Source organism: Petromyzon marinus, chromosome 46, assembly GCF_048934315.1.
Source record: "Petromyzon marinus isolate PM22_M1 ecotype Great Lakes invasive population chromosome 46, UKy_Petmar_22M1.pri1.0, whole genome shotgun sequence".
Classification (NCBI taxonomy): domain Eukaryota; kingdom Metazoa; phylum Chordata; class Hyperoartia; order Petromyzontiformes; family Petromyzontidae; genus Petromyzon; species Petromyzon marinus.
The window spans coordinates 13,092,229-13,105,559 of record NC_133712.1 but is presented as its reverse complement, the minus strand read 5'-3'; the positions used below and the strand labels follow the sequence as shown (position 1 = coordinate 13,105,559).

The following is a 13,331-nucleotide window of genomic DNA, read 5'->3' as shown; positions in this document are numbered from 1 at the left end:
AAGCCACTTCGTTGAGCTGTCATTTATGGCCAGGTCACTTCTGAAAAAGAGTTAAAAAGCTCACTGGGCCTTACCTGGTAAATAAAAAAAATTGTTTAGCTTGGTTTAGAGACCCATCCGCTTTTGACAGTGGCCAAGTGAAACAGGCCACCGACACATTACCATCCTCCGATTAGCACGGTTGGCTACATACAGTGCGAAAGAAGTCCAACATACATGCATCCTGGAATGTTCCATTTGTTGATGGGGTTAGAGCTGGAACAAGGCAAAGTATTGAAAAAATAATTATGGTCCGTTTTTTCCCCAATTATATTCCGCTGGCTATCAGCACCTTGATGAATCCGTTGGTAACTCTCGGTGAGCGGTGCATCTCCCTTTGTGGGATAATGGCCCACGGAAACGGTTATCACAAAACTACTTCTAAGATCGCGTCAGCAACACATCCTGTTATATAGAAATGTTTTGGCATGTGATGGTTAAACCAATATTTCTAATTCTCAGTTGGAATTGAGCCAAACGAAGTGAAAATCCACAATTAACTTGATGGTCATTTTCATGCTGTCATTGTTAACCATATACTAAAACCATCAAGCTGGTTTAATCAGAGCTGGATGAATCCAGAATTCAAACACAAGTTTGCCCTGGCGACTGCCGCTTCTCTATCCGCCACGGCCACTGAATCCACTGAGCCACACGGCACCGTCCCACCCTCGCACTTGCTTTTCAGATTAACGAGGAGACGGGAAACCGTCGCCCGGTGATGCTGTCGCTGTTGCGTATGCCACGGAGGGATACTTTGCCCTCCATACCGCTCGCCACCTCCACAACGCCCAACACTACTGCCGTCACCGCTTCCACCTGCCCAACGCCCACAAGCCAGGAGCCTGAGCGTGCCATGGAGGAGGGCAAGGAGCCTGACATCAAGGATGCAGATCTCAAAGGTAAGGAGGGCCTTGGTTGTTGTCACCAATGAGACGTAAAAATTAATTTAAAGCATGGGTGGGAACTGGTTACTCCTTGGGTGGTAGACCACACCGGTGTGAATGCCACGTGTTTTTGGTGGGAAGCTCTGAGGTGGCCAGGAGATCGTAGTACTTAGATAAAAGGCATTGTTAATGATGTTGACTTTCAATCTAAATAGGCTCTCACCAGGGCTAAGTTTCTTGGTCACTGGTAGGCTGCAATTAGTGGAACGAGACTTGTAGCGATCACGAGGGAGATATACTGGATGCGGTGTGCATGGTATGGAAATATTTCTAATGAAACCCTGGATCTCGCCTTGTAAACTTTTAAGGCGCCAAACTGCACCGCCGCCTTACCTAAACGCGGCTGTATTTTTCTTTGACGCGCCAACGGCGGCAGGTGACGGCGCCGACGTGACGACGCAGTCGAAGCGCGGCGCCGACTCCTCCTCGGACAAGTCCGACTCGGAGCGCGAGGACTCGCCGGAGGGCGTGGTGATCGGCGGCCTCTCGGAGGAGCAGAAGACGGTGCTGATGCGCGCATGCGTGAGCATGCTCGGCGTGCCCGTCGACCCGTACACGCTGCACGCCACCTTGCGCGTGTGCCTCCGCCTGACCCGCGAGCACCGGCTGGCGGCGCTTTTTGCCGAGCTGCGAGGCCCCCGCCTGCTGCTCGGCCTGACGCAGGCGTCACGCTTCAGCGGCTTCCTGCCGCTCGCAACGCTCATCTTCAGGCACATCATCGAGGAGCCCAGCACGCTGCGCCACACCATGGAGAAGGTGAGGCTGTGGGCCGGGTCCCTCTCTTGTAGAGAAAGGGCGGCGATGGACCCCCCCCCCCCCCCCCCCCCCCAATAATGAGAGAGGATGAACATGAAGTTACCCTAGTCTCAGGAATGACACCATTTTTTCTTTTGTATTTTAAGCCAAAGTTTTGGTGGGGGGGGGTACATCTAATTATTGGTTAGGTGTGTGTGTCAGCAGATTTATTTAACTTTATTAGCAAGTGGCTAAGGTTCGGGGTGCATCTTGCCTTCTGCATCTAATCGAGAGAATACGCTAATCACCTTAAAGGAGGAAAAAGCAGCTGAGATTTGTATTGGCGCAGGAGCTGTCCACGAGTCATTTGGGTCTGTGAGTGTGGCCCTTTTCAGCTTTGCCCCCTTTTAATATATTTGCTCTTCCCCCCCTCCCCCCACTCTGTGGCCAGGGGATAGTAATGGGCAAGGAGCAGTTTTTAAAAATATGACTTCTGTAATGTAGGAAATGGATTTGGTTGTGATTTTATTTTTTAGTATCGCAACTTTGACAGTGCCTGTGTTCCATTGAAGTATTCTCTGACGGCGTTGCTGGCATGTATGTTGAACTTCTTGCGCGCACCCTACATAGCCAACCAAGCTAATCGGGGGTGTAGGCATACTTGGCATAAACGTAGCACACGACACGCACGCATACTCACAGCTCTTATGCGATACCCACACAGCATAAATTCCTGACGACACCGCCACCTTCCGTTCAACAATCCTGCGGTTGGTTCCTTGCGCCCGCGTGCGTAGGTGGTGCGCTCTGCGGTGACGAGCGGCGCGGGCAGCACAACGTCGGGCGTGGTGTCGGGCAGTCTGGGCACGCGCGAGATGCACTACATCCTGCGCGTGCTGGGCCCGGCCGCGTGCCGCCACCCAGACATCTTTGTTGACGTCGCCAAGAGCTGCATGAGGGTGGCTCTGCCGGCGCCACGGGGCAACGGCACAGGTGGGTCGATAGGCCGCGGGGTGGTTTAACTGGTGGCTTCTCGTGAGCAAAGACGGACACGTCGTGTGCAAGCTGCGATAAATTAAAGTGACCGTGTTGGCAGTGAGCTGGTTTAAGTGTCTAAAAAATGTAGAAAATAAGAAATGTGCGATTAAAGCACATCCCACCTATTTTTTTTCTTCCCCGTTTACATTTGCCTAGCATCCGACGACGACGCGGAGAACCTGCGCATCAAGGGCCCCAACGCCGTGCAGCTGCTCAAGACGACGCCGCTGAAGCCGGCGGCGCAGCCCGTGATCTCGGAGCCAATCCGCGAGGTCGTGCACGACCTGCTCAATGCGCTCGCCAAGTACCACGCCTCCGAGGACGGTAAGCCGCTAGGTAACCTACCTCCCACACACCGACCACTTCTCGCTCACCTCCAACCCCTGTCCCCCCTGCAACTTTAAATACCGTTTTTTTATAACACTTTCCAACTAAGAATAAGCATTAGTTGTTTCCATCCGTTTATGATAGGGTGTGGGGGGCGGTCACGATAGCGCTCGTAAAGATGATGCATTATTACCAAAACTGGAGCGTGGAATTGTGTTGCTATTAATTGATCAAAGGGTTGCCCCTCCATCACAACCCCCCGCTTTCTTGCACCCATCTGCTTCTCAAGAGTTGAAAGCATTATACAGTCGCTCTGTCTGTCTGCTCGGAGGGGCAGCAGGGATGAAGGGAGATAATGCAGTTTTACAACAAAGTAAATGCTTTTAGCACTGGATTTGTTGAGCCAATTTTTGTACAACCCTTTTATTAGTTTGTACAGTTTTCTGTAGGGGATGTCCCCAGTAGCAACACAACATTATACCAAAATTATGTTCCTATTGGACAATTCTTAAGAGAGTAATCGTGGACCCCCCCCCCCGCCAATTACAGAGACAGAGCTAACGCACAAAAATTTTCACCAACTCTGCCGTTTTTTTCTTCTTTGGTTCTTTCGGTAAAGTCACGTAGAATGAAAGAACCAAAGAAGATGAATCCTTGCAGTCACGAAAGCTTTAAATCGAAATTCTGCCGTTTTTCCCATGTGAATGGTGCGCAGGCGAGAAGGGAGACGGCAAGGGGATGAGCGCCAGCCAGGAGCTGACTCAGCTCCTTCAGGATCTGGGCGATGATATCTACCAGCAATACCGCGCTCTCACACAGCAGGGCGGCCCCGGCGTTCCCGAGTTCGAGACGCAGCCCTCCTTCGCCATCACCGTGCCGGTAACGCCGGCCCTCCTCACCTCAACCCCAAGCCCTCGAATTATTAAAATTAATCACTTATTTATTTAGCACACTTTTCATCGATAAAGGCATCTCATACATGCGAAAAAGTGCATTGAGACGCAGTTAAGCTTTCCTGGATAGATAAAATATTATTTAATATTATAAAAATTACGCTTAAACTGTGCCTTGCATCTGTAGCCTCCTACCCCCTATGCCTCATCGTTGATCTCATCCCTCATCTTTTGCCTGGTGGTGGTGTTCGCTTGTGCCGCAGGCACCGGTGTTTGTGCCCGAAAGCGGTGCCGCAGACCCGAGCCAGCCAGGGACATCGCAAGTGGAAGGTGAGTTAGCGCGCAGAGAATCCTGAACCCTATTCGTAAAACCTAGCCGACTGCTGAAACGGATGTCTTAGAGCTATCAATTTACTGAAAGATGTTTGTCATTCCACGAACAAAAAGTATTACAAGTATGAGATGTGCACAAAAACATCAGCTAAAATTTAAGATTGGCCAAAATGCAAGTTTATTATTGAGCGGGCGTCCCCTAAATTTGAGAGTTGGAAAAAGCATTCGCGGATTACTTTGTGAGTTGCGATTGATTGCGCGAGACACCTATTGACAGACTTGTGAATGACCATATTTCTAAAATAATCGGACAATTTTTTTAACTTGGGAGAACCAAAATTAATACGAGGATGAGCCCCAGTGTAACATGGTAACCTGCCTGTACATACAGCCGCAGTTACTCGTAAGACACTCACCGAAGCTAGCACCTATAACACATCGGTGACGTGAAACTGTGACTTCCAGTGGTGGCTGTGGGAGAGGATAAGGATGCTAGCAAGGAGAAAGGAGACAAGGCGGCGGAGGATGGGAAGCCGAAGGGGAAGGCGGCAGCCGCAGCCGCCCCCCTCATCCCCAAGTCGGCCATCTTGCGGCTGCTAGCCGAGCTGGTGCGCTCCTACATCGGGTGTGCGTCGCTCATCGTCAGCTACGGCTTCACCACGGGACAATCGGAGCTCATCAAAGAGGTGAGGGGCCCAGCCTCTGGGATGAGGGTGTGAAATGATTGATGCCGCTAACTTTGTCACGATAGCTATCATAAACGATTATGCAATATAAAGGAGAATTTGATTCAAGGTTGTGTTGCCATTAGAGATTTACCCTAGAGAAAACTGGCAACATTGAACCAAAGGGTTGCCTAAAAGTTGGCAGTGGAAACACGTATTTGGCAAGGGTGATGACATCGCACGTGTGCACGCCTCACCTCTCCCCTTGAAGCCATTACATGTGACTCAGCGGGATGACATCATGCAGAATGACTTCATCTTGTCATGTCACACGTCATTCTACTGGATATCTGTGAAAACGAGCTTTGAAGCTAATCGGATTCCTCCAGTATAAATAAATATTTTGATTCAGATTCATTTGCTTTTTGAAAATCTCATCGTCTCCAAAGGTGACGTCATCGCTAATTTAATACTTCGGAGGACAAACATTGAAAAGCGCAACAGAATCCTTGCTGCCTTGTGGCCGCCTGTAATGTCGCCCTAATACTTGCACCAGATCTCACCCCTGCATGACCGTGAGTCGGCGCTCGCTCCACAGTCGCCACACTCGGACACTAACCGCCACATGCGCACGCTTTTTGCAGGACTGCAGCGTGCTGGCGTTCGTGCTGGACCAGCTGCTGCCCCAGACGCAGACGGCTGGAGACAAGGACTCGCCGGCTCTTGCCCGCCTCTTCCTGGCCAGCCTGGCTGCCGCCAACCAGTGCAGCGATGCGCAGTTGGCGCTCGTCACGGAGGTGAAGGCGGCGCTGGGACGAGCGCTCGCGCTGCCCGAGAGCGCGGAGAAACACGCGAGGTATGGAGCGCGTTGACGGAATGCACAACTCATTTTACATACTTCATGTACGGATCATCATTCTCCATGTCCAGTCCATGAACTCCCCCCCCCTCCGCCATCGCTTTTACTATAATCAATACGACAGCCACAGATTAGTTTTTTTTATTTGAAAAAATAGTTTCTGGGGCACATGCAACTAATGGCCAGCAACTAACATTTGCTTACGGTCATATATAAGATAAATTACCAGCAGAGAGCACTAATGAGGGCACAGCAGATACGCACTATCAAGCATCTTCAATTGAGCGAGTTTAGAGGAACTTGGGAAAGGAGATGATGGGAGGGATTTCCAAAGTAGAGCAGGCCGAGGGAAGGGGGAGAGAGGTAAACGTTGCATCCTGCAAAATTCGTGGTTGGAACGCAGTACATAAGAGTGGATTGGTCAGTCTGCTAGAAACACCTATCTGCTATCATGGAAACAATGACCATGATGGCAACTATACTAGAGTAAGAAAGAAGCGACTGAACGTCAGTGGTTAAGTAGAACCATTAAAGAGTGGGCAGCGCCAACCACAACCGAACTGTTTGCGCCCGCCACATCGCATTAAACGGGTTGCGTGTCTCGCTCGCGCGCGTCTTCAGGCTGCAGGCGGTGATGTGCATCATCAGCACCATCATGGAGTCGTGCCCGTCCAGCTCCAGCTTCTATAGCGGCCCCACCATCAAGTCGCAGCAGAACGGCGTCAACAACATCATCCGCCTCTTCCTCAAGAAGGGGCTGGTCAGCGACCTCGCAAGGGTGCCCCACAGCCTCGACCTGTCCAGGTAAACGCAACCCTGGTGGGCCGTACGCCGTGCGAAGGCCGGGAATCCGGGACAGTGGATGAGGTGTGGGCGCGAGGATGAGATGTGAACGCTGTAGCGTCACCTTAAAGTGACTTTGGGAGGAAGGCCGTGGAGGCATTAGGTGCGCCGGATGGTCATCTTGGGCTGGCTGATAAGGGCGATGGAGAGTTGCACAAGGGGGAACAATCTCTTGACACGTGCGTTTTACTAATTATATTGCCCTTTATATACCCGGGAAAGCCGAACTGCGTTTGGATACTCCTTATGAGGAGGATCCTGCGACCTTGGGATGTTCGATCTGTTCCACGAATGAGCGTTTGGCTGCATGTGGTGCAAACCCACCATGCATACAAGGGGGTATAAACGCCTACAACAGCTGATATTCCCACGCAGTCTCCCATCTAAGCACTAACCAGTCTTAGCCCCACTTAGCTTTCGACATCCGGCAGGGGTTTGACACATTCATGGTGATTTTAACACTTTGCTTAACTTAAATTTATTCCGTACACACGCGATTAGTTTGTGTGTATCCCGCACCTCCAATTAGCACTGTTGGCTACGTACGGTGCGAAAGAAGTTCAACATCCATACGTTTCTGCTGTGTAGGGAACCGGATTTGATTGACGGCATCCGAGCACGATATTTACGTACTTGTCTGGTTAAATCCTCGCAGTCCCAACATGGCGAACACAGTGAACGCGGCCCTGAAGCCGCTGGAGACGCTATCGCGCATCGTGAACCAGCCGAGTGGCCTGTTTGGCGGCAAGAGCGCCGGCGGCAAGGGCAAGACCGAAGCCGAAACCGGCGCCAACGCCTCCGACCCCAACAGCAACACGCAGGACGCCGGTAAGGGCCTCTCCACCACCGCCCCTCCCTCCTCCAAAGGTCAAAAATCTCCCGTATAGACTTTAACAGACTGTTGTTCCAATTGTTGTCTAGTTAATATGCAAGAATGTTTACATAAATTCCCACCCCCCCCCATATAGCCTTAATGGACCATTGGGGCAAGTGCTGTTAACGTGCACCTATGAAGGTCGACACGGTTGAGGTGGCCCGTACCACACCCAGCCACCCATGTCTTCCCCGTGGTGATATTTACACACCACACCCAGGTACTCATTGAAGGCTGATTCGACCTAAGGCAGACAGAGGACCAGTTCAGATATCACGCCCCACTTTTGTTTAATGTGGTTGTAAATCAATTTCAGGTCGCCGGGTTTCCACTTGTTTCCTGTGTTTCAAAGCAAGAGTTAATCCAGTAAAGCTTTCGTGACTGCATCAAAATACTCATTGGTTTTTTCGGTAAAGTCATGTATGTAGAAATACAATAAAATTATATTAAAACAAAAAACAATCACGACGTTTCAATCACAACGCAAGCGATCTTCATCAGGTGTCAAGAACAAATCACGGAGGTAAATACAACAAAAAGATGAGAGACGAGAATTCAACAAACCTGAAAAAACATTATGTGAAGCACATCCAGTCAGGCCAACAACACTTCAGAAATTCACTTCAGAAATTCGTGGTCCGCCAGGAAGTGTCTAACTGTGTTGTTGGCCTGACTGGATGTGCTTCACATAATGGTCTGCCAGGAAGTGTCTAACTGTGTTGTTGGCCTGACTGGATGTGCTTCACATAATGGTCCGCCAGGAAGTGTCTAACTGTGTTGTTGGCCTGACTGGATGTGCAAAAAACCCCCATTGTGTGCAGGAGGCGCGAGCGAGGTGGCGCAGGAGAACGTGCCGCCCGCGGCGGTGGCCGACGGAGACCTGATGGAGGGCGAGGCAGAGGGAGACGGAGTCGGCCTCCCCCACAGCCAGGGCTCCCTGCACCCAGAGGAGATGCAGGTGTGGGCACGCGCGTCACCCATACAGAGCCCCCCAGACCAGCAGTTCTCAACCTGTGGGCCGGGCTCCTTGGGGGTGGATGGGTCCGGGAGTGGAGTGTGGGGGTGGTCGGGAGTGGAGGGGGGGGTATCGCAAGGCTTTTAGGTGGAGGTGGGGGGGAGCGTAGGCTGCGGCACGGACACCGAGCAGGAGCATTATTGATTGTGTGCGGAGGATGTCAGCGCCATGCTTCTGGGACAAATTAATACACAATATAAAACACGTGTCTTTTTAATGCTGCGTTGACGAGAGACGTGGACATGTGATCTTTCTATTTTTTTCCTGAGTAATTTGGGGTGGGGGACACGAGGGCTGGGGGGTGAGGTAAAGGGTGCATGTCAGCCAGTGGTGGAGATTTTGGTGGTCACCAAACCCAAATGGTTAGGGACCACTACTGCCCTGTACTCTGCTCCACAGCTCTGCTGTGTATACAATACAATTCTGCTTTATGTAGCGTCTAAATGTGGTACATCAACGATACATCAAGATTCGCGGTGGAATAGGAGGAACACGCACATTAAGGGACCCAGCAGCAATTTAAGACACAGGCAGTGTAGGCCAGGAAGGTCTTTTCAAGCCTGGACTTGAACATTGGCAGCGAGTGGACAGCACGGATGGCTGGGGGAAGCGAGCTCCAGGCACTCCTGGGAAGTTTGATGCTAAAGCCAATAGCAAGCGGGCTAAACCCTCGTCCAGTTACGTGTGTAATATACGTTTTAAACACATGTTTTAGGCATTGGCATGGACACTTGTATCATAGCCGCCTAAGCCCCTCCCCAAACTTGGATTCCTGTACTCCAAGTTTCTCTTCGCTTTAAAAAGCGATGGAGCCGCAAGGCACAATCTCCTCCGCGATTGGCCGCGGGTGTTGCGGCGGTGGCGGCGGCGCAGCGTGACACGTGGTGTGGTGCAGCAGGTCGAGAACGAGCTGGAGGAGCTGATCGGGGAGCTCCTGGAGAGGGAGGACATGAACAACGTGACCGACATCCTGGCCGAGGCGTGCATCATCCACCGCGGTGAGACGCACGCTCACATCGCAGTGTGACGAAAACCTAGCGGAAATAAGGAAAAAGACCAAAACGACCAAAGATGTGGGGTGTTGGTTTGTCTTTGCCGGTACTTAATCATTTGTTTTCCGGGGCCTGCAGGTCAGTCGGACGCAAGTCACGCTGTGGAGGACGAGTCTCAGGAGGATGTGCTGATGGATGTGGCGCCCTCCAACCTCAGCCAGAGCCAAGCGCGTGCTGGAAACCGGGAAGGTACAATCTCCCGCTCACTCTGAATCTCCCCACCCCGCCGAGTCCTCACTGAGACGATGCGCCATCGTCTAACGTCACCCGCTCGAGCCCCGTCGATTTATGTCGTTTGTGTGCCCACCAGACCCTGAAGACGACGAACACACGCAGGAAGAGGAGGAGAGCAGCGGCAGTAATGAGGACGAGGACGACGACAGCCACGTGGGCGAGGAGGACGAAGAGGAGGATGATCAGGTGAGGTGACGTGGGCAGGCAGTTTTGTCGCATCAAATTCGTCTGGTGGAAAAGCTCAATCAGTCGGCGGCGAGACGGTGAAGCATTTGACGGCCTCCGCGCGTTTGTGCCGCAGGACGAGGAAGGAGACGAGGGTGAGGAAGAGGATGAGGAGGACGATGACGAGGAGGGCTCTGAGATGGAGCTGGACGAGGAGCTGCACGACGTCGACGAGTCGCTCTTCCGCTACGACCAGGACGACGACCTCATCATCGAGTTCGACACCATGTTCCCCACGAGCGGTAAGGCCCCAACGCTCGCGTCAACACCTGACGGGTGAGCCAGGGGTTGTTTTATTTTTATTACAACTCAACGAGAGCCCTGTACAAAGCGCCAATTACAACAGGGGGGGAACAAAAATTCCGCGAACAACAATAGCAGCCTGAATGTGGCGTGGCAGGGCTTAGTGAAGGGGGAGATTTGGGCTCGCTACCCCACCCAGATGGGGATGACAAACGAAGGCAATAATACATTTTGATTTAAAGCTGTCGTGACTGCAGGAATTCATATTCTTGTTTTTTTTGGTAAAGTCACGTAGAAGGGAAACAATAAAATAATAAAAATATAAAGCAATAAAAATTCTCACGACGTCTTGACTGCTACACAAGCAATCATTTGGTGGTTTTCTCACCTGATGATGATTGCTTGTGTTGCAGTCGAAACGTCGTGAGAATTTTATTGTTTTATATTTGTATCCTTTTATTGTTTCCCTTCTACGTGACTACCGAAAAAAACAAGAATATGAAGGCAATGATAGTTTATATGAGAGGGGGGGAAAGATAACGAACACAAAAAAGGGGGTCAGGAGGGGGGTGGGGGGGAGCCAGGGGTTGTTTCACACCGGCGCACAGATTGCCAACCGCCGGCTCTCAACCCGTTCCTCCCTTCCGCAGCCGACATCCCGCCGGCGCCAGGCACGGTGCCGTCCTCCCACCCGCTGCTGACACGGCAGTCTGACCACGGGGCGCTGGGCGTGGGAGCGCCGGGCTCGTCGCGCCTCGTGGGCACGGCGGCCGTGAGCCGCAACACGCGCGGCGCGCGCTCCTTCACCAGCTCTGCCGGGCACACCATCCACGTGCACTATCCGGGCAACCGGCAGCCCAACGCGCCGCTCATCCTGCAGAGGTGCGGCGCTCGCGCATGCACACGCATGTGGCTTGCTGGTACCCCGCGAAGCGTCACGAGTGGGTCTTTTCCAGTTAGCCGTGATTACCTGAAGACTGCTATGAAATGAATGCGCGCGAGATCTATAAGTCGCCGTTATTACCGAAAAGACGCCGCCTGGAGGAGGTTTAATCCTCATGCGCATGATCAGTAAGGATTCGTGAAATAGAAACTATTTTGGTCACCAAGATCACGATCAATCAATTGCTCTGAAGTTGAAATCTCGTGGTTTATTTTTGTGATGATAAACAAGACGCGCTAACTTGCACGTTTATGTGTGCATGCGTGTGTGGAGCACAAGCGCAGTGGAACGCACACTGCACTACAAACCCCAGCAGTGACGCGAGTGTGGTTCCCGGCCATAGTCAACGTCAGTGGCGAATATCTCGAACCATTCCCTGGCCTCTGCTAGTTCCACTCGTCGAGTGTGTAAAGATCAGCACTGGAGAGGCAAAGGCGGCCCGCACCACTTCCTTGAGTGCCGTGGCGGCCTTCACAGGCGCTCGCCAACAGTCTGCACGACTAGCACGGGGGGGTGGGTGATGGTGTTTTATCGTTGCCGTTTTGTGTGGGGCGGCAGGCTGCTGGGCCCATCGGCGGCGGCCGACATCCTGCAGCTGAGCAGCAGCCTCCCCGTGCAGGGCCGCGGGCGCACACGCCTCCTCGTCGGCAACGACGACGTGCACATCATCTCGCACAACGAGGACGACCTCCTCGAAGACTTCTTCCACGAGCAGACCACCAACGCCAGCCAGTCCGGCCCATCCTCCTGTAATTGTCAAGCTCATCGTCACTTCCCCCCCCCTCTGCCTCAGTCTCCTTTGTCTTCATGACCAGTTGGGGGGGGGGAGGTCTCTTGCTCCTGCCGTTGTATTATTGGTGCTGTCCGGGTTCTGTTTTTTGTGATCTTCTTAGATCTTTGGTCACTTTGCAACTGTGAGTCTAGCACCTGCACATGATTTAATTATATCACTCCCTTTCCATGTTGAACTTCTTTCGCACCGTACACAGCCAACCGTGCTAATTGGAGTTGCGGGGGAAGGACAACAAACGAAACACAAAAAGCAGTTATAAAGAAATTCGTTTTCAATCTTGATATAAAAGTACATCGCTCCAGTGGTTTCTTAATATCGGAAGGAAGAGCGTTCCAGATGGCCACAGAAGCGCATCTGAAAGTGCGCTATGTGGTGACCGTCTTTGTTCAATGGCCAGCCAAAAGCCGCTGGTGTGTGTTGGCTGCCACGCTGGCTGTAGTTATTTGTGGTCACCGGCCAGACAATCCCTTCTCGCGACCCGTCCTGCTCAAAAGGCCACTTTCATAAACAGTCATGTGTCTAACTTGCTTTTATTCTCCAATCCATGTGCAACTTCCCCTCTGCAATTCTATGCATGCACCTCATTGCTCATTTGCACACTCTTCAAATTGTTCCATTTTTCTCTTCCAATGCCCATGTCCATTCATGAAAGTAACTGAAATGTTTGTAAAAAAAAATTATGTGGCGGTTAAACAAGGGCCATCCCTATGATGACAAAAGATCTGGCGCTTTATTGACGCGTGGATTTGAGGAATGACCTCTGGCGGCAGGGATGAAGACCGGCCGTGTCTTCCGCTCACCTTGCGCGCATTTCGCTGCAGGTACACTGTCGAGCATCCCCACGGCGCTGGCTCGCTGGACAGAGGAGTGCCGCGTCCTGGACGGGGAAAGCACGCACGGCTGCGTCGCAGGTAACCAGCAAAGCTAGCAACGATTACTTCACCCAGGAATTATAATCGATTCCGATTCCATCAATTAGGCCTTTTAATTGATTCTCATTTTTTTGTATAGTGGTTGATTATAATTTTTTTCGATTGTTGTTTTTGATGAACGTTCCCACCGTCAACATCGGTGCCAGGTATTTGAACTGGTTCTGGGCCCCTCCATCGGTTGATTTGGCCTTAAAAACGAGTACCTAGTGTGTAGTGCAATAAACATCAGCCCTGGTTAGACGGAGGCATCCGAGCTCAAATTGGCCACACCACATCAGCATTCTGTGCAGGCGATTGTAAAGGATGTTTGTGGATGTCTTTGGGTACATTTGTGCATTACG

The 13,331-nt window shown here is 51.7% G+C and overlaps 1 protein-coding gene across 16 annotated transcripts in view; it reads left to right on the top strand.

The window, feature by feature from the left end:
* Positions 1-13,331, top strand: part of HUWE1 (HECT, UBA and WWE domain containing E3 ubiquitin protein ligase 1) — a 93,794-nt gene that overhangs the window by 55,260 nt on the left and 25,203 nt on the right. For 11 of the 16 annotated variants that reach the window (XM_076074203.1, XM_076074200.1, XM_032971366.2 and 8 more), the window contains exons 41-58: positions 728-941; positions 1,363-1,742; positions 2,519-2,714; positions 2,916-3,095; positions 3,802-3,965; positions 4,243-4,309; positions 4,778-4,998; positions 5,622-5,833; positions 6,458-6,640; positions 7,335-7,507; positions 8,375-8,511; positions 9,464-9,566; positions 9,699-9,809; positions 9,931-10,040; positions 10,156-10,321; positions 10,973-11,204; positions 11,824-12,014; positions 12,880-12,969. In XM_076074203.1, coding sequence (XP_075930318.1) covers positions 728-941; positions 1,363-1,742; positions 2,519-2,714; positions 2,916-3,095; positions 3,802-3,965; positions 4,243-4,309; positions 4,778-4,998; positions 5,622-5,833; positions 6,458-6,640; positions 7,335-7,507; positions 8,375-8,511; positions 9,464-9,566; positions 9,699-9,809; positions 9,931-10,040; positions 10,156-10,321; positions 10,973-11,204; positions 11,824-12,014; positions 12,880-12,969 — 3,130 coding nt within the window. The remainder of the gene's footprint in view (positions 1-727; positions 942-1,362; positions 1,743-2,518; positions 2,715-2,915; positions 3,096-3,801; positions 3,966-4,242; positions 4,310-4,777; positions 4,999-5,621; positions 5,834-6,457; positions 6,641-7,334; positions 7,508-8,374; positions 8,512-9,463; positions 9,567-9,698; positions 9,810-9,930; positions 10,041-10,155; positions 10,322-10,972; positions 11,205-11,823; positions 12,015-12,879; positions 12,970-13,331) is intronic. The other 5 variants (XM_076074209.1, XM_076074208.1, XM_076074210.1 and 2 more) reach the window with 3 other exon arrangements.